The 22,066-nt window shown below is 38.6% G+C and overlaps 1 protein-coding gene across 4 annotated transcripts in view; it reads right to left on the reverse strand.

Annotated features, from left to right (window-relative positions):
• The window catches only part of agrn (agrin), a 390,721-nt gene that overhangs the window by 124,619 nt on the left and 244,036 nt on the right, over positions 1 to 22,066 (reverse strand). For all 4 annotated transcript variants that reach the window (XM_030138396.1, XM_030138397.1, XM_030138399.1 and 1 more), the window contains 3 exons: positions 12,910 to 13,134; positions 5,826 to 6,050; positions 29 to 235 (listed from right to left, as the gene is read on the reverse strand). In XM_030138396.1, the coding sequence (XP_029994256.1) occupies positions 29 to 235; positions 5,826 to 6,050; positions 12,910 to 13,134 (657 nt within the window). The remainder of the gene's footprint in view (positions 1 to 28; positions 236 to 5,825; positions 6,051 to 12,909; positions 13,135 to 22,066) is intronic.

Below are 22,066 nucleotides of genomic sequence, written 5' to 3' on the forward strand. Positions count from 1 at the left end.
TCTTCCCTGTCCTCCAGCTCCAACTCACCACAGGGCCCTTGGTGTTTGATGGGGATGAGGGTCTTGCCCAGACACTCAGTCTTGCGTAGCAAACAGTCATTGGTGTATGTCTTGCCATCTTTGCCGCAGACGGGCTGATAGGTGCCGTCGCACTCGATGGGGTCACATGAGCAGCGGGCGTTGTGCTGCTCCACCAGGCACACAGCGTTGAAGAGGCACTCCTCTTTACACTCCTCTGAAGCAAGAAGAAAAAGAAAAGAAATGAATCCAACTGTCCTGTACTCGTGGATGTTGGGAAGAGAGACAGTCATTAGCTTAGAAATGGAGCTGGCTCATGTCAATAACCATGACATAAAAGACTAAGCACTATCAACAATAGTGATATAACAATATCAAAACTGTACATTTGTTTGTTTTTTTCTTTCTCTTCTGCCCAGTTTACTCAGTTCTTGTTCTAGTTATTGTTACCATTATAACTATCACCATGGTTGTTATTGTTTGTATTGCTGATATTTTCTTGTTAGGGTCTTCACCACCTTCTTCTTCCTAACCCCCCCACCCCCCCATGTCAGGTCCGGCATCAAAATGTGGTTCAACAAAACTCATACTAAAGACAGTAGAATATCAAGGGGAGCCTCATATACTTTATGAAGTTACCCTTGGCAAAGCAAATTTGTTCACCACCAAAAGGTAGCCAGACTACCATTCTGCTGTTACGATGCTCGACAAGACAAGATAAAAAAAAAAAAAAGAAACTGTGCATACTCAACTAGAGCTGAAACAAGTAAACAATTAATCATTGCAAATTGATTAAAAAATAAATATTCAATTACAATTTTACTGAATCAAAGCTTTGTTTCCATAATTTCACATTTTGCAAACATTGGTTCCACCGTTGTGTTTCACAGGGACAGTTATTGTGATGCACATGATCAACACAAACAACATGGAACGTAGCTCAGAAGAGTTGAGGACAAAAAGGCAGAAAATGTCATATGTTCACTTTTCTACATTGGAACCATCACTCGCTCCTTTAAACTAAAGCTTTTACACAAACATTAAAAATATTTGGCTTTACTTTGTTCAGTTGTATATTACTTCCAAATTAAGTTGTCAGTAAGTTGGACACAAATTTGTACACATTATGCACACATATTGGTACTGGTCCTGTACATGTGGATGTTGGCACAGAGCTAGTTATTAGTTTAGAAATGGTGTTAGGTCACGTCAGTAACCATGACATAAAACAGTCACCACTTGAACATATCAAAACTGTACATATTCAACTTGAAAGGGACAACACATGTCTTCAAGGTGATGTCTTCATGTCTTCTGAGAGGCGGCCAAAGCTATTTTTTAAGGTCTTTTAGCATGTTTACACCAATGGCCAAAAACTTAAGAAAACCTCCATTGTCTCTAAACATATACGTTTTATAAAGGCCTGGCTGACGTCTTTTGTTAATCGGCCTTTTCTTACCTTTATGACAGCAAAACACTACTTCCAGTGGTGCAATAATAATGCTTCAGAGGGTGTTGTAACACAGTTTGTTGTGCTTTCACAGAGACCTCAGCTTTAGAAGTTACCAACAACAGTCAGGACACCCGCAAGCAATGTTCACGTCAGTTTCGTAGGTTTCATTTACTTCCATTGCTTAACAAAAGTTGTTTTAATCCATTGCTTGGTGATTGAAAAATGATTTCTTTTTTTTTAAATAACTGAAATATATATATTTATTTTGGGGGAAACCTTTTTAAACCCCTGTCAGTTTTTGCTTACCTTTTATGTAATTTATTTTTGACTGGTGGAGAATGTGCACAATAAGAAACAATAATACAATCTTAAGAAGCAAATGTGCTCCCTTATTTGGACAATCTATAACATTCTTAGAAATGCAAGGTTGTTCATATGGAAAAAAAAGATTAAAACGCACACAAGAAGCAACCAACCCCCTCTAAAATAGATAAGCCTCTAGTTTGCAGATTTCCAGACTATTTTTCAGTTTAAAATGTGACTTTATGCAAAATACTGGAGAAAAAAAATAAACTAAGAGAAATATAATTCTAAAACTTAAAAACTGGATAAAAACCATAGGCAGTGGGATGCTTTAATTGAAAGAAATCAGGGGAAAAAAAGATAAATATTTAGAACATGGGGAATGTGCATATATTGACAACTGCTATTTACAACCAAATGTCTTTTTGAATGGGCAGGATCTGTATCCATTATGTTTCATTTCATATTTATGACTTTTTCTTTTAATTTCACACCTCTATACAGACAGTGGATGATTATATCTGACATTTTTCTTACAGCCTCATAAAAGAAAGGACAAGAGCAAGAATAAACAAAAATTCAATCTTGCGATGTGCTGAACTGATGGTTCTTCCTGTTATGTGGCACACTTTGTTCAACCACTGGGAAATAAATCAGTTTTCATCCTAACAGTAATTACATGTTAGAGTGGACGATGCTACTGGTAGTGTGTGAAGAAATAGTTTTGCTGAAATAAAAGAAAATGAAAAAAGAATGTGAACACACCACACACTAATATATTAGATTAATAAATCCATTTAAATGGCTGGGCTGATGCTATACTTACTTAATTTTTTTATTTTCTTGCTATGACAATAATCGTCAGCGGAAAACATTTATCTAGTGACACATTTGATTAATTTAATACATGGCCCTTGGTGATGCAGCCAAACCGACAGGAGATTAAGTGTGCTATGAACCACTCTAACTTTATTAATAAAGTTTGCCGATAACTGTAATAGAAGTTGAGAATTGTAACTGAAGAATGTAAGTTTAGGGTCAAGTTAAAGTCTAAACTATTATAGTCATTACATTTTGACTCACTATGCAGAAATGTACTGCGGAAATTAAGGAAAAAAGAAAGAAATACTGGTAATGTGAAATGGCAAATTTACTATTGAAGTGAGAAAATCCAATTTGAAGCAGACCTCTGTTCTGAAGGCGCTCGCTATGCTTTGAATTTATTTCTTTCCCGATCAGTGGATCAAATTTGTACAGCAATTCAATTCCTTCTTCTCTTTTCTTTAAAAGCCTGTCATGCCACATTTAATTACATCTCTGCTGTATCTGAGTGAGAGGGTTACAAGGATGGCCGATGTCATGGTTACAAGTCGAAATGGCCATTTTCATTAGTTACCAATTTGTAATTTGCTTAGGGATATGATTTCATGGATCTCTGTTTCAAATTGAATTATTCTTTCATTTGAAAAAAAGACACAGTGGAAAAGAAAAAAGAAGAAAAATGTTTAAGCACTTATTCATACACTCATTCACACACATTCTGGTCTGCGAAACACAAATGTGAACAGGGTTTTGTGCAGTTTTAAGCCCCTTGCACTCCTCCACCGGTCTGTGGAGGCAAGCAGAAGGAGAAGTAGGATGTGTCAAAGGAACTGTCATTGTTGACTTGACAAAAAGACATCCTACAGTGGAAGCATTCCCGTCTTTGACATGGTCAGGGTTCTCAGTACATGGCTGATGGTTTTGGTACATCACTGCTGTAAAAACGTACATGGCTGTGGCTTCACTGGGTCCTGCAGACAACACAGCAGGAAAATTGGATTTTCTCTGATGGCTATCAGAAGTACAGTAAAAGATGACAGCGCTTTGTTGACTAAGGCTTAAACCCCCTGTTCTAATAGCACTGATAAGAGCCCTAGAGGCCCTTATCAGACTGGAGGAGGCTACTGCTGGCATAGATACAGTAGAGACCCCGAGACCTCAGAGTCATTTATCTCTGTGCCATGAAGTGAATACAGTTCCAGAGTTAGATTCTAATACCAGCTCACCTGTACAGTATTTAGTGTCTCGGTGCTGATCTGTGATGCACCAATACTACACAAATCACACGTCACAGAGTGTCACAGAAGTTACATAACTGCATCTGTTTCATGTACGCAATGATAAAACATACATAAATACCAACATTAACCCATAAAGACCCAGAACTATTTTTTGTGGTGACTTTCAAATTAATTTCTCAATATATTTTTTATGCTATTATCTTATTGCATTGTTTTTGTGAAAATCAGGTATTTTCCTATATTTAATTTGCTGACCGTGTAGGTGTTAATAAAAGCTCAGAGTAAATGCAAAAGTTGTTACATCAAAATAGAGAAAACTGAAGAAAACATGACTTTTTCAGGAAAATATGTCTCTAACTTGAACATAAAAAGAAGTGTCTACAACCACTGTCATTTATTAAACTACAAGGGTTTTACTAGTGAATCAGTGTTGTAGAAGATGACAGTGTTTCCATGTTTGCTACGGACACTATGGATGTATCTGGAAAAAATATCTGATGCTGCTGAAATGCTGAGAAACTGCATGTTACCTGAATTAAATCACTGTGCTGATAGGATTAGTGGTTCAGAAGTTCAAAACATTTTAGATCAGTAGATGCTTTGGGTCTTTAACGGTTAAAACAGTGAAATATTATTTACTTTGCTATCATTTTATTTCAACTGTATATATTATTATACTATATTATGCTCAACTTTTGGAGGGGAGATAACTCATCATGCTCAGTTTCTACATTATAGTAATGTTCCTTGTGCAAAACAGTAGGGTGTAAAAGCTTAAATCTGGAATGTTTTTGGTGGATATTCATTCATTTGCTTTAAGTATGCTGTAAGGATGCAGGCTGTAGTAAATTATTTGTGATTGTTAAGATGAAGCCTGAAATACAACAGTGGAACGAAGTCATGAAAAAGTACCTGAGGGATATCACCTGACAGTTGACACATAAATAAAAGTTATGCCACCAACAAAAAACAACAAGAGCTCCTTAATGCATACATTAATGCATATTAGTGTAATTTGAATTCCTTGGATCACGGTCTAATAAATAATGCAGAAGTAACACCTAGCTCAGGAACAGAGGGACTGACAATGTGATTCATGAGCAGAGGAGCAGATATATAATATAGTATAACAAAAACTACAACTAGCAGTGAAAAATTCTGTTTTAAATTCTAGTAAAAACTCCAATGGCTACAGCTAAATAAAGAAATAAACACATAAATAGCCACGTTTAGTAATGCTAATAAATACAAGAATTCAAGTTTCATCATGTTTTTAGTGAAGCTGATGAAGATCTCCCGCCTCCGTCTCATCTCTGTTGAAAGTTGCACATGCAGATTAAGCATATGTTACGCCAGAGTGTCTTTGTCTGTTTTCATTCGTGGTCTGTGCTAGCTTTTTCCTAGAGGACTGAGCGTGCCAGCAGATCGAGACCTGTTCATCGTCCAGCTGATTAAGAGCTGAGTGACTGTGGCTGCAGAGTCTTAACAAGATAAAGGCCCAGAAGAGATGCAGCAGCCCTCTTCCACAGACCTCTGTGCAGCGATCCACCATTGGCTTAGTTTACTTGTTTGGATGCTTAGGTTAGCTAAACTTTACTTTGTAAAGGTTTTTACAAGTTAATTTGTTCATGAATTTTTGTTTTGTTTAACCCTTAAAGACCTAAACAGCCACCAGCGACTGAAATCATTTACTGATCTAAAATGTTAAATAACTGTTGAACCACTAATCTTATCAATACATGTAAATAATTCAGCTAAAATGCAGTTTGTCATCTTTTCATGGTAATCAGACACTCCAAAGTGACCGTGGAAATACTGTCATCTACAACACTGATTCACCAGCAAAACTCATAGAGTTTGACAAATGACAGTAGTTGTAGATGCTTGTTTTTATATTCAGTTATTGATATCTTTACAGTTGGATGACATCTATACTTTTTTTAATGTCTTTTAAGTCAGACTAAAGTCATATTTTGATCTGCTCTTACCCAGCCTCCTGCATCGTCCTGTGTGGATCTTGTTGAGCTTGACGCCTCTCTGCAAACCCGTCGATGTCATGGCGCACTCACTGTTGTAGGTCTCACCATCGCTGGCGCACAGCGGTTCGTTGTCCGGACGACACGACTCAGGCAGTACAAAGAACAGTGGCTGGCGAGTAAGAGCCTCGACATGGCACATTGCGTCCAGGCTGTTTTCTTTGTCTTTGCATGGGTCTGTGGAGAGACAGACACGGTGAATATACGCAGCACAGGATGAGAGTGAAATTAAAGTAGAAAGACATGATAAAAAATATTTTAATTAGACCCTGGAGAAAGGAACATGAAAGAATTTATTAAAAAAACATCTATGTCCATTTTCCTCCTTTGAGGAAAACGCACAACAATAACTTGGCATCAGAAAAAAGACATAAAATAAGAAGATTGAGAATAATCTGTCCGGGCCTAATTTGCCTCAAAACTAGCAAATATTTAAATTCTTTCAAGGTTCTCGCATGCTGTTGGATATGACTTTGCTAAGTTTTCTGTTGCAGTAAACAACACTATACCTGTAATATGTTTATGGGACAAATAAAACCTCTCAGTAAAGGCTGAATGTATTAACCTGTGTTTGTTTGGCAATATTAGTTTAGTGAGTTCATAAATGAGGAGTGGAGTGAAAGTAGGCGAGGACAAACAAGGAGACAAAAGCTGAGGGGCGGAAGATGGGGAAGTGGAGACATGATGCTCCATCACGGCTGCTCCACAGATAGTATCAGCAGCCCAGCAGCTCCGACTGGGACCTTGGATGCGAAGGCGAGACAAGGAAATAGATGAAGAGACGGCCGGTTTGATTTGCTCCCTGGCACCTCCTCCCCTCCTTCCAGGGGAGCGTCAGTCTGGCACACTCGGCTGTATCAGTCCGTGATCATAATGGAATTGGGTTTGTGGATATATATGTGTGTGTGTGTGGATGGAGGGGGTGGTGAGGGTGTTACTCCTTGAAACAGGAGCTCGGGCTTTATCCCCAACTTGCCACGCTTTCAGCATACGGGAAGACAAAGGATTTATGTTGCACCATGACATATTAAATCACTGCCAAGCTGCCGGTGAGTCATTCAAAATACACCAAGGATGAAATACCCTATCATCAGGGAAGGAGGAGGACAGAGGACAGGGAGAATGAGAATAAGGGATTCCAAAGACCTCTGGCAGAAGCACAAAGAGGGACAATGTGGGGGGACATAAAGCAGGACAGAGTGCATTGGAGTGAGCTCTGTCCAGGCCTCAGATTGTTTTCTATTGCCACAATGCAATGGCTCGCGGAGGCTAAGCAAACAGGGGTTTTATTGTAATGCATGCAGTGCCTCTGCATAACACAGTGCCTCACCCAGCAGCCAGACCATTATCTGAGGGAGAAAGACCATTACCTCCCATTAACTGAGAAGAACAGCTTCCAGGATCCATGTTTTCCCCTAGCCGTGCAAGGAGGGTAATTACTAAAAGAATGGCCTGGTTGCTGCAAACACTAGCAGCGTGGATAAATCAGCTGCATTTGTCTGGCTGGGGCTACTGACTTGAAATAGCCAAGGTTTTAGATGAAAAGGCTGCAGGAAGATTTAGAGGACCATCAGGGCCGACTGGTCCCCTGGGCCCCATAGCCCTCCCCAGGGAGGACCGGGCAACTCAGGTCACTTTGGCCTCGACTCAGGCTGGATTTATACAGCCAACCTTCTGCTGGCAGACCTGCACATCCATCTCTCCTTGCCCACCACCCTGAGGCTGCCACTGCTTTGAGACGAAGACCCTCCATCTGGCTCGACGCAAAAGAATAAAAATACACACAAACACAAAACCTCAAACTTGATCGCCTTGGGAATAAACAACCATTGCCGGATGATAACAAGGAAGAGCGAAACAAAACAAAACAAAAAAAAGTCTGGGCCCGGTGAAAACGACAGCTCTGAAGACCTACTTAGAGAAAACAACAATTCGCACTGCAGGAGCACCTGTGTGAAGCAAAGCAACCTGAATGAAAAATGAGAATTAGCAGAGTCGAGCTGTACACAAGTGGGCTGTGAAAAACAAAGAAGACAAAAGCTGGAGGTAGTAAATGGAGTGAACAACAGAGAGAAGGAGAGACAGAAGGATGAGCGAAAAAAACGAGGAGCAGAAAAAGAAGACGAGAGAAGAAAACATTTAGGATTTTAGCAATTAATTGACAGTTTACTGTGTTTAAAGGAAAAGTAGCCAAAAAAGGAACTTAAAAGTATGATTTTTCTAGGCATCACTCTCTGGGTTAATACATGACTGAACATCTACAGGTATTCAGTAGAGCTGAAACAATTAATCAGCTCAAAAGGATTAAAAATCAATAAGGATTTAATTACAATTTTGCTGAACTAAAGCTCTTTTTTCGTTAATTTTGCTGCTGCTAAACATTGGTTCCACTGTTGTTTCACACGGACACTTATTGTGACACACATGATGCCAGCATCAACACTAACAACATGGAATGTAGCTCAGAAGAGACAAGGACAAAAAGGCAGAACATGTCTATATGCTCTTTTTTTTTTTTTTTTTACATTGGAACCATCACTTACTCCTTTAAACTTTTAAGCTTTGATACAAACGTTACAAATATTTGGCTTTTTTTTTTTCTAAGTTGTATATTACTTCCATCTTAAGTTGTTAGTAAGTTAGAAAGTTGGATACAAATGTGTTAAAGACTGCAGTGCACATATTTTTTGTAGATGTTATTTTATTTTTATGCTTTGTGGTTGTTGTTTCAGCTGGTACTGGAACAAAAGACAAGTTGTTTGTCAGTCTTTTTCACATAAAATCAAAGAAAACTAAAAAAGCACTCGGAGAGCGCAAACCTCTGCCAAGGCAATCAGTGCCCCCCTCCCAATCACCAAATTTAATTATTTGTTCCTTGTGCCAGTATCAACATTTCCTGAAATTTTCATCCAAATCCGTCCATAACTTTTTGAGTTATCTTGCACAGGGACAGACAAACAGACAGACAGACAAACCAACACCGGCAAAAACATAACCTCATTGGCAGAGGTAATTATTGATACATTAACCAGTTACAAAAATAATCGATAACTGCAGCTCTAGTATTTAGTTTTCTATGACACAGTAGTCATCATGCTGGAAGTGATATACTAATCAATACTGTGTTATTTTTGTTAGTATTGACAAATTGTTAATTTCTTGTTAGTACCCTATTTCTAGGTTTTAGGTAAGAACATCACAATCCATAAATTATTATAGACCGATATTACAGGATTCGTGGGGTAAATACATACATATATTGGTCCGCTTGATCCCAGTTAAAACTACACAAACCCTACTTTGATATTACATGTGTTGAGTTTCTGAATGGTTATGCATGTATTGGATGATCCACAACCCGTCAGATGATGCGTGTAATTGAACTCTCATCCAATTATTTCTTACCATTTTTAGATCTACTTATGAGACCTTCACCTTCACCTGCTCCTCCTCCTCCTGTTCTTGACTTGGTGTGTGCTTTGCTTCAATTTCATGTCAAATAGTTTGTTTTAATTTCACTTATGGAAGATAAATCTGCTGATGCAACACTTACATCAGGGGTGCCCAACCCTGGTCCTCGAGGGCTACTATCCTGCATGTTTTAGATGTATCCCTCTTCCAACCCACCTGATTCAAATGATAGGCCTATCATCAGGCTCTGCAGAAGCCTGATAATGACCGTCAGGTGTGCTGGGAGAGGGATACATCTAAAACATGCAGGATAGTAGCCCTCGAGGACCAGGGTTGGGCACCCCTGACTTACATCATCACAAATACTCAGCCTTTTACTGGTTTTTGACCTTGCTGAAATACCAGCACTGACTCTGTGGAGAAATCGCATTTACTTTAACTTTCTTTAACAAACAGTACATCGACTTCACTCCAGTTGAACTTCTTCTTAATATGTTTTTTGGTGGCTTCTCTCCAGTTCTCAACCCTTATATAATGTTTAGGGGCAAACAATCATCAGTGAGCACATTTGGATGACAAAGAAGGTTTGGTGTCTCTTATTTAAGTCTGCATTTACAGCATCGGAAATGTTTTGCCTTCTGTGGGTTTTTGTGTTTTACTTTAAGTTACTTTACAGTACAATCAATTTCACTTACTATGAAGTATTTGGAGGCATCTCTCCAGTTCTTAGGCATGATCCAGTGTATCTACATGCAGCACAACACCTACCCTGGTGTAGTGTTTAGAGGGTGAGACTTATGCTACTAGAGAATGATGAACCACACACATCTAATTTACGATTTTGTTTAGGGTCAAGGCTACCTTTGAGTCATGTTTTATGGTAATGTAGGTTAGGTTGTGGGTTAACCCTTCGGAGTCCCTGGACCTTGCGTCCAAATCACTAACTGATTTAACCCTTTGGGGTCTGAGCCTATTTTGGCCGTTTTTGAGTACTTTCGATTTTGCCTTTATATACTATATAAAGAAATGTTTACTATACTCATGTTTGGTATCTTTTTTTTTCAGCACAACTTCATATATATCATCTGCCTATTATTCTTCACTTTAACCTACTATATCAACATAAAACCAAAAACCACAAAATATAAAATCCGATTTGAAAAGTGTATATAATTTATTCCATAAATAACACAAAGATGCTAAACAAACCTTTTCAAAGACTTTAAAAGTGAATATTGGTTCCAAATATTAGGTATATAAAATTAAAATTGTAATAAATTAACACTGTACTCAAATATTTGGTATAAGAGGATATCTTTACATAGGCATTTTCTCTGGTTTTCTCACCCCCCACCCACCCCCACGTCCTCCCAATTTATGCATCAGGTGGGGGTCATCCTCACCCTTACCTGCAATGCAATGCTAATGTTGGCAGTTTTTTCTGTTTTGAAAAAAGACAAAAAAGGCTGAAAATTTGGTAAGAAATATAACGCCCACCCCACCTCATTTTCATACTTTTATTCACGTTGGTTTGTTCAGGTTTCGAAACTTCATATTGCCAGTTGTATTTCCTCTATCCTCATCAAATAGAAAGTGGGAGAGTGTTTCAAGTCCGCACTTTTGAACGCAATTGTTCCTAGTGGTCTATGTGACCGACTTCCGATGCTACGATGTTTTGAAAATGTCATGTGATTCATTCATGGGGCAGTGACCGTGGACCCTGAAGGGTTAAGATGACATATCAGTAGATGGAGCCTCACTGAGTCTTCCCTTCAACTTGTGTGTTAAGTGCAGGTGTCAAAGTAATACTGTTAAGTCAATTGTGTTGAAAGGCCAAGTAAAGACTATGATACACAATAAAAACATCATTTGCAGGAAGAGACGATAAAAACGGGCTTCTAAGGGAAGTGCTTATGTGAAAAAAATAAACCATGTCACTGCGTTTGGTGGAAAAGTGAAATACATCAACCAATCAGATGTTCGGCATCAAATAGTTGTATACGCTTTCTGAGTTCATTGAACATGCTTGTCCACCATATTGTGACACCAGACTGTTTTGTAAATTTTTGTACATAGTTTTCCTAAAAATGTGCATTTTTATATAAATAGATGAATATGTAATTTTTTTTAACCTCCTAAGACCCAGGAAGTGTCAACAAAGTACAAGCTTTTTTGTTTTTTTTATTAAATAAGTGCCTATATTGGAAACACGATGCAACAGTTTTTTCAGATGCAGTTTTTAAATTTTTTATGGAATGTCCTTTGTGGTGGACAGATTTATTTTCTTTTTTTGTATAAAGTTGTGAAACTCTTGTCCACAAATGTGGACAGTGGGTCTTAGGAGGTTAAGTTTTCAATGTATATGTTCATTCTGAGTTATAAAAATGGTTCGCTGTTTTCAGTGAAAATCAGCAAAGAATCAAACTTTTTCCTACTGGGGTTTCAAGTTTATTGCGTGATTTTAGGCTCAGTGTATTAATGCAGCATGTCAATTGAAAAAATAACTAGAAAGTCACACAGATGAGGAAAAAAATGATAACAAAAATGGTATGGTAAACAGTTAATTTAATTAATGAGAAATATAAAGGCAAAATCAAAAGTGTTCAGAAATAGCCAACATATACTCAGACCCCTAAGGGTTAGCCATATGTTTAGTGATACTAGAAAATGTAGAAAATAATACATGTAAACTGGACTTACACTTCCTATATTAAAACCCTAACCCTAGATGTAAGGTCACAGGCCATGTGTTGGTGACCTCTCTTATAAATTATATGAGAGGAATTTAACAGATAACTGCTGTAAGAAGCCCACCATAGACCAACTATAGAATATAATATATAAAAATTATATGTTTGATGAATCATTTAACTCTACAACCCCTCACGTGTCTGTGGCGAGTGTTCTGAATGTATAATTTATTTCAAATCTTCATAAAAAATTCAACCGATTGCTCAATAAGACAAATTTCAAAACATGCTGAGAGAATAGACCTTGTGCATTCCATAAACATCTGAGCATGCTCAGTGCACCCCCTGCCGCCTGTGTAATGCGGGGCAAAACAGAGCAATGAGTGAGACTGACTTGCTATAAAAACAGACGGTTTGGACTTTTTTTTTTTTAATTTTTTTTATTATTGTTTGCACTGTTGTCGGGATTTTCTTTTATCTTTTTTTTTTGTACTGTGTTTCTGAGTTTTGACCATGCAACTGCTTTTTGGAGTTCAACTAGGTGCTAAAAAGCAGCTGCACCGATTTAGAAAAAAAGAGCCCCAAAACAAAGACTACTGGACCAAAATTCAAATACTTGTTATTCAGTGTGTTCCAGTTCACAGTTCATGGTAAACATCCGAAATCTCTTATCGATGTACATTCTGAGTGCCTCATTTAGTAAAAACCGGTAGAACTTCAATTCCTCTCTTTGTCTTTATCTGTGATTCTATCCTCTTTGGACCCTAAAACACACAGTAAAGCAAAACAACTGAAGAAAAGGAACACAAGCACATACTCACAGCAGCTTTTATGACACTTCTACTGCTGCAAATTACAAGCAGCCCATTCATTGAAATAATGTCTCGGGTTAAAGGGTTAAGAAGAGCAGCATCCAATAGAGGAGGTGAACTCACCACAATGGCCTTCATATTGCACTCGAATGTTAATCTGGTTCTTGCAGGCATACTGATGCAGCTCACACTCGTTCCGGTAATCCTTCCCATCACTACCACACACCGTCTTCTCTGGTTTACCTTCACAGCCGAGGGGGCACATGCATTTAGCCGACAGGCCATCTGAGGACTGGACACAGGTGCTGCCGTAGCTACAGGCCACATCTGTGCAGGGGTCTTTGAGTGCTGCGGGATGAAACAAACATGGAAATTAGATTTTAGTGAAGAGCAGAGGGGTTATTTACACTGGGGAGTACACCTGTCGAGCAGCTCTTCTCACTGTTACTGTACACTGGAGCGGATCACAGCTGACAGTCAGCCTCATTTAAGTGGCTGCTGGTGTTCTTTACAAAGTCCGGTGCAGGTATTCTGAGTGTGAAGAACTACTCTGACACTACCAGGCAGAGCTCCCTGTCACAGCTGTCTACACACACAAACAAGTTACGTTTCATTTTGCAGTGTGAATTAAATTAGGAGCTTTGCATTCACAACACATGCTTTATTGCTATGCTGGAGCATGCTTTAATCGCCACGGCTGAAAAGCGACCCTCTGAATATTTACCTTTTGCAAATGAGCTTGAGAAAGTGGAGCATAAGAGGGAGTGAGGTATTCCCCCTGTAGGACTTTGTTTCCCTTTTAATTAAAAAGTATGCCACTTGTCAGTAAGTGACTCGTACTGGTGATAGGGGAGGGTGCAACTTTTCATTTTGCCGGTGCTCTGCCCGCTGCTGCCCTTTTCTTGGGTTTCATATGCTTAACAAAAGACGACCATTAGATTAAAATCACTGTCATCTTGCTGCTCGATCCATATTTGCGACTGTCATGGATAAACATGTTCTCTAGCGCAAGCAGCCTTTTCATTTCCTAAGATCACCGTTTTAAGAATAAATATTTACCCATATCCAATATTAAACCCTCTTCTGTTATATCAAACACTGATGAATTTAATTTAAAGGAGGGGGTGCATATATTAAATCTCACTGTATTTTGTTTTATGTTTGCTTTCATATTTGCTTTTTTTTTTGTTTAATGCGATATCGTTCTTCCGGAGGGAATGGCACCACTGCCTTGTTAATAACCTCTGCCTGGTATGAGCAAAGATATATATTATAGATGTGTAAAGAGACAGGAGAGCTATGAGGAGTGCTCTTGATCAAAGGATTTCCCCCACCTCGTGTTCCTCATCTTCATGACACATTTTTTTCCCCAACTCTTTCTTTTTCCACTCTTCTCTTGTCAAGTCCTTTTGAGGTTTGTTGCGTTCGACTCGCTAACGAACACTCTTTTCTTTTCATTCTGGGTTTGTGCTGTGTTGCAACAGAAGCCGACTCTAGACCTAATTTCTGACAGACGTACTTCAAGACAAAGTCCCAAATTACAGCCCAAACTCAAAGAAAACTAATGGAAAAGAGAGAAATCATAAGTCATTGTGATGCTATCGATGGTGGTTCAATGGCCCAGACAGCAGCTGGGCTGAAATGTGTGTCTAATCATAAGAACAATAAAACACTGATGACCTCTTGGATACAGTGTTACATCTGCCAGAACAGGTAGAAAGTCACTACTACAGCATTCACATACTAACACTGCATGGTTTCTTCAAACAAAACAGGCTAGGCTGTGGTTGCAGCATATTCTACAACAAACAATCTTCTAAGTTGTACTATTTTTGATTCAGGAGGCAGTGGAATGGGAGGAGGATATACACTAGAAGAAACACCTTGTCAGAGTGCTTACGTTTTCTATAAAATGGTGGTTGTTAAGGTACAGGCGGCAGTCACAGCGAGTTGAGGAAGCTGAGGGAGAAACTCAGTGAACTGCCATGTCTGCAAAGAGGGGCCTCTGTTTGCTTGATCTCATTAAATAATAGCCTGGGTTTTCTCTTCCTCCACTCCCCCTCTTCTTTTCCTCTGAGCAAAGCTATTGTGTTGACAGCAAAATGGGGTGGGAGAGATAGTAAGGGGGCAGGTAGAATGAGAAGGGGGAGGTGGGGGCTCTTGATTTGAATGCTAACAGGGGCCGATTTGGAAACGAAGTGCAGCCTCGATGGGGCGTTAGTGCAGATAAGCCTCCCTTCTCAGACTCAGACAAGCAGGCAAATTGCCTGGGTGAATGTGATCGGTGTAACAAGCACACTGGGATAGAAAAAACACACTCACCACAGCAACTTCAGGGAGTTCTTGCTTATATTTTCTCATTATTATTATCATGTGATAGGTAGCAAAAAAAAAAAAAGCAGTGAAAGCAGGGAGCCGAAAAAGTCAGCAGAGCTGGCTTCGCTAAATTGAATGATCCTTGCTGCCAATTAGATCAGACTCCCTCGCAGGAGTAAAACTCAGCGAGGTTTAGACTGCAAAGATAATGAGAAAAAAAAAAAGAGGAGACCGATAAGGATACAGATAGACAAAGAGATAAAGACACTGAAGCAATGCCATTCCAGCACAAACAGAGATAGAATCAGGTTTTTGATGAGGGAAGGAAACAACCGCCAAAAGAGACAGCACTCATTTACTGAACCCCAATTAAATAGAGTTTTCTATTACTTATTTAAAATAAAGTTGAGCATGTTTGATAGATGCTTCATAATCCTTTATCTGTGTAAAGAAAGTCTGGGTAAAGTCCAGTCAGTTCATACCCTGGACTCAACTGGTTAATTCAACTACATAAAAGCTCCAATTCTTCTAATCAGACGGGTCTTCAGCGTGGAGGAGACACACCTCCTGGAATATCTACAATCAGCAGGTTTACCTCTTTGGATTCACCAGGGCTGCTCTGTCTGCCAGTTGGAGTTGCATTGTGACTCAACCACCTGTGTGTCTACATGTGAATTTAGGTGTTGTAGCACCCCCTGGCTAAAGGGTTTTCTATTAAGGTGTAACGTGTGCAAAACTGTGCTCTAAATGTGGGTCTAAATAGGAAAGAAATAAGTTTGACTATGATTGTAACTAATAACGGTGCTTCATTGCACTTCTTTGTACTTGTTACACTCAAAGTGACTCCCACAATGTCAAACTATCTGTAAAAATGTTGTCAGTAATTTGTCCCAGGTACCATTTACGTCTCATTTGCTTTCTTTGGATCGTCTGATCTGTGTCCTGGTCACGTGGTGGCCAACGGGCAAAAATGCTTCACATACTTGCATATTAAAAGAACGCGCCACGTGTAAGAAAACAAATGCTAGAGGAAAACGCTGCAAATACATAAACGTGCTGCAAAAACAGAAAAGTGCTGCAAATGCAGAAACGCATTGTAAGAAAAAGTGCTGCAGAAACTAAAACAAATGCAAGAAGAAAACACTGCATATCTATGTACGCAACAGAAGTGCTCCAGGCCTCCAGGGGCAGCACTGAGTTTTCACCCGAGAAATAGACAACAGCGAGAATACATACCTTTAAGCCTCTCTGTGCTCTCTCACATCAAACATCACTTCAATCCTTCCACCATAAACTGTTCTTCTCCCTGAAATCACTTTACCCTTATTCTTTCATTGTGTGCATTCTTCTAACTTTTGGTCTAAAATTGAAAACCTTATTGCATCTAAATGTAATAACATCTCAAAATGTACTTACATACTTTGAACATGACATGCGTAATCTTGTAATTTATAGTGAATCTGATCATTCCACATACACAAAAGTAAATATACCAAAACATTCCTAATTTTACAGTCTTTTTGATTGAATTCGAAAAATATATCCACTCACTAGAATTTGTCTTTATCAAAAAAAAGCACAAAATCCCTGACAATTTATAAACAACTCTTGCGTCTGTAAGGCCTTGCATTGTTAATTTATCTGTTCGGACGATTTTTCTTTTTAACATCTTGATATTTGTTTAAAACTATCAATGTTTTGTATGCATCTATATGTTCAATAAAGATTTATTTCTCGGGTGAAAACTCAGCGCTGCCCCTGGAGGCCTGGAGCACGTCTGTTGTGTGAGTGGACATGCAGTGTTTTCTTCCTGCATTTGTTTTAGTTTCTGCATCACTCTTTTCTTACAGCGCATTTCCATATTTGCAGCACTTTTCTGTTTTAATAGCACGTTAATGTATTTGCAGTGTTTTTCTCTAGCACGTTGTTTGTTGCTAATCCTACTACATAATGCACGTTTCGGCCCCGCTCCGTGTCCGTCCCATCGATGTCCGATCAATGTTGCAAACACGGGACACGGGAGGGCGTTTGGGTGCAATGCCACTGTTGCACCATGGGAGGGCGCTATTGTACAAGGAACCACGGGTACAATGCCGCTAGTGCTCAATAAAAAACATTTTATTGGCCAAATAGAAGGCTTTGCTATATCATTCATAATGCATTCAAAGCTTCTGTTTATTGAAGAAATCTTATTCTTATATATCACTTATTTTCTGTTTAGTTAATTATATATTTTACCGAAAAAGTCCGTTTTTAATTCAGTTTTCTCTATCTTGATACAATAACCTTCAAATTTATTTTGAGCTTTTATGAACATCGACATGATCAGTAAATTAAATATAGGAAAAGACCTGACTTTCACTGAAAAATGCAAAATGCAGAGGATAATATCATAATAAATAGTGATAAATCACTTGGGAAAAACAAAAAAAAATATTTGGAAGTTGTGACAAAAATGGTTGTGGGTCTTTAAGGATTAAAAAAAAAGAAATAAATAAAATTGTGGTTATGCATTAAACAAGACATACAAAACTGTTTATGCTCAAATTTAGTAAATGGCTGAGCTTACTCTGTGGTGTTTATTATGTTACGTCAGTGTCTTCAGTTAGGTACCAATAACTAGCTGGATAATGTACAGGTATGTGTACCTCTTTTATATAGTAAGTGACTAGACATTGGGTCTTGCCTGTTACTATTCCACAGCCTCTTGCATGGGCTGTAGAACTGGTAGGACCCTTCCCTTCTGCATAAAACATGTGAAAAGATTTAAATCCATTGGTAGCAACATATCATTCCCTATTTCCTTGTTTGCCCCCACAGCAATCAGCTCTGTTATCTAATGACAGCCAACAGTATTCGCTCTCCAGTCTTTGGTCTATCTAGCGCTACCGCCTCTGCTTTGGCTCCAGCTAACGTTGGCGACTCTGCCTGTTTTGTCGCCACTCTCCCTGCGCTCCAGAAAACGACAGCGCTGCACGTACCGCTTCTGCTGTTTCTGCTACCCCGACTACCTATTCCTCTCCAACATTGCACTCCTCCGTTTCTCCAGCTACCAGCTCTAATTCCAAGCCAAACTAAACAACAACAAAAAAATATACTGTTGCTGAACAAAAAAGTTGTAGTTTCATTATGCAAAGCCACATTTATGAAGTATTAGTTTGAATTCAGACTCTTGGAAAGTGAAAACTTCAGAACCTTTAACTCAGTACTAAAGAGCAGGTGAAAAGGGGATGATGTCTCCCTGAAAATTGGGGCAGAGAGGTTTTGGAGGCTGGAGGATTACAGTGATCCTCTCCCCCTGGCAGGCTGCAGACATCCAGGCAGGTGGGGGGGCTCTACTGCTCTCTGATCCACTGTTTTGTGTGGCAGTTTATTAATGCTTCATTAGGGACAGAGAGCTGTCAGTGCCATGCTGGCTTTACCTGATGCCCTGCTGCCACATCACCAGCAGCAGCCTGTGTGTGGGCTATGATTTGGTGTGTTCATATATGCCGGTGCACGTCTACAGGCAGCAGAAGACTTCAGATAAGTCCACAAGTGAGTTTGTGATACGTAAGCCAGTGTATGTGTGCATGCATTTGTGTGAGTGTGTGTCTGCAGTACCTCCTGTTGTGCAGGTAGTGATAAGGGAGGGAACAGGGGGTTAGAGCTAATCAAATGCAATGACGCGATGTGGAGGGACTTGGCAGCGTGTATTCTAATCAAGAACCCCCCTATCATCAGCAGGGAGGGAAGAGGAAGAAGACAGATAGTGTAAAAGAGAAAGACAGACACAGAATGTGAAAAGCAAATAGAAAAAAAATAGAGTCAAACTGAATAATTTAAGGAAACATTCCAGAAAAAAAGAGAAAAGACTATTCCATTAAACATTCAGACATGTACATTTTTCACTCAGTGTGATGACCTGCTTTGTGTTCTTCGCAGGGTTCAGTTTTGTCTTCAAGTCACATCCTCACATTTGGGTTTTGTGTCATCGCTCGAATTCACAATGATTTCAGACGTAGCCGGCAGCTGTTGTCAGCTAAAACTCTAATAACACAGAACAATACTTGTCCAGCAACACACAAAGAACATTAGCTACTAGCTATTAAACAAATGAGAGCATTTCACAGCTGAAGGGCAAGAAGAGAAAGTAAAAAATCCACCACTGTTTTGTGTCTGCAGGATATGTGAACAGCGCACTGCTAACAGAGTAGCAGAGGCTATGACTCTGTTGATCAGTGCCCTCTTGAGAGTCCATATAGAAATTAGCTTCAATACTTTATCTATTCTACTTCTTACAAAGGAAAACTAACATTTCCCAAATGCTAAGTTGTTCCGGCATTTGCAATTTGTATTTGCATTTGCATTTCCATAAATAGTAGTGTCAAAAATATGCTAATCCATGCAATCAATTTTAATCTTCCCTAGCTAGCTCAGGAAAACTTGCCAAGCACCAAACAAAGAAATTTAGGAACTAATTATTGAGTATTTAACAGGTAGAAGGGTATATAAACAACCCCCTAAGTGACATTGCAGAGTTTTGCTCCCCATAGCCAAAATACCCATTTAATGTTAATATTTCCTAAATAATTTCTTGAAAAAAAAAAGTTGAGCCATTTCTTTTACTTTACATATCCAAAAAAGTATTGTCAAATATTCAAACATTTATCATCTCACCTTAGCAATTAGCTATTACACAAGAGCTAAACAGAGGGAAAATATTAGATCTGTGTTTTGTTTCTACAGGATATCTGAACAGTCTGCAAAGAAATGAGATAACTCCATAAGTTTGTTTGATATTGTTTTGGTCCCAGACGCCAAAATAGCGAATTATCATCAATATTTTTGTCATTCCTACTTCTTGAAATGAAACCAAATATTTCCCAAAATTTGAGATTTTTTTTCCCATAATATTTTCATGAACATTAAAGAATGAATGAATGAATGAATAACATTTAAATTTAATTTTTAAAAAATTGTGGTAGCACAGCGCAGGAAGCCTTCTGGACAAGTTTCACAACTGCTGTGTAAACAACAGCTAACTTGCAAGCAATCTTCCCTTCCAGTTTTCTTATTAGGCTTACTGTCAAAATAAAATGAAATGAAAATTCACTTAAAATGAGATTACATTTCTGCAGAATTTAGAGTCCCTAAAATTCCCAAATTGGATTGAAAAAGCAAACACATTTAAGTACATAATTTGAAAAAAAAAAAAAAAAAAAAGAAAGAGCCAGAAACACCAATTTACTGCTTACAATAGAGGAAATTATTGGATTTTTATCCAGTAAGGAAGAGTGACTAATACGAAAACACCTTCCATGGTATTAATATTAGATTGGTTTTTAATCGTGTCTGGTAGTTTTACTCTTAAGAAAAATGACTTGTTACTGGTTTCTCTCTCAGTTTGAGAATAGTAGTAATTAGAGCTTCAACAATTAATCCATTTGAATCAAAAAGCTTTGTTTCCTTAATTTCGCTGTTACTAAACATTGGTTCCACTGTTGTGTTTCACACGGACGCTCATTGCAATGCACTAGGACCAACATAAACAACTTGGAGCATAGCTCAGAAGAGACAAGGACAAAAAAACAGAACATGTTAATATGTTCACTTTTTTACATTGGAACCTTCACTTACTCCTTTAAAATTTTAACCTTTAATTTAAACATTACAAATATTTGTCTTTATTTTTTTCAGTCGTATGTATAAGTTGTTAGTAAGTTGAATCCAAATGTGTTGAAGTCTGCAGTGTACATATTATTTGTAGTGTCACTGGACTTGTTTATATCTATAGACATTTGTATATATACTTTTATACTTTTTTGTGGTAGTTGTTTCAGCTGGTTTGTCATTTTCAGACGTGTTTGTTTCACATTTTTACTGTTATTTTTTCACCTATTCAAAAAATCGTTTTGAATCAATGAAAACAATCAATAATAAAAAATAGTAATTGACAACAAAACTAACTGATAGCTGCAGCTCTAGTAGCAATGTGATATAGAACCAGTAAGAGAGAAATATGAGGAGAGGAGAGGTAAGGGTTGTGATGGGAGTCTGGAGAAAAATGATGTGAAAAAAATTAATAAGATTAACCAACAAGATCAATAGAGACCGAGATCCAAGAAGGGAATGTGCAGCCAAACAGACAAACCAAGAGATGAGGAGCAGCAGGCGAGGATGGAAGGAAGGCCAAAGAATTACCAGTCCTACACACCTCTCCAACACGCTGTACACACACACTCAGACACACAAACACACACATACTCTCTCCACTTTGTCTACTGTGAGGCCAATGGCTGGAAGATGGTTCTATGTTTGATGTAGTTCTTCAAAGAACTCCATTGAACTGCAGCTGTTACTCCCTTTTACGCGCTTTGCTGTTTTACCCTTGAGAATGAAAAATGAACCCTCAAACAGCCCTCATCACATTGCAGTCTGCTGGCCACACTCGGAGAAAAGTATGTGTGGTGTGTTTGTGTTTGTGTGTCCTCCATTCAGTCATATTCCTCTAAAAAATATCACCCAAATTTCAGAAATGTAGGCAATGGCCACCTGCTGTTAAGGGGCCTTTAATTCCTTCTTCACAATATTATCCATCCAAAAAAAGATGGATAAAGATAAAGGTGGATAGGAGAAAATATAAATGCCATGGTAAATCCTAAAAAGCTGTAAGGTCCTCCAAGCCGATCATTATTGTAACATTGCTGTCATTTTCCAATGGCAGATATCTCATACTTGAAAGATGCAGGAAAGCACAGGTGGAGGGTTGGAATGACAACGCACGGCCCATTTATTCTGCTGAGTGACAGACAGAAGGCAGGACGGGATTAAATCATCTAGATGTGGCATTTACGACACACGCATACAGAGACATATAGGTCTTTGAAAGGACGGCGCCCGATTGAACACAAAACACTTAAATCCTCAATTTAAATATCAGTAAGTAATAACATGCACAGACAAGCTTGACACTTTACTGGCA

This window comes from Sphaeramia orbicularis, chromosome 7 (genome assembly GCF_902148855.1).
Source record: "Sphaeramia orbicularis chromosome 7, fSphaOr1.1, whole genome shotgun sequence".
NCBI classification, from domain to species: domain Eukaryota; kingdom Metazoa; phylum Chordata; class Actinopteri; order Kurtiformes; family Apogonidae; genus Sphaeramia; species Sphaeramia orbicularis.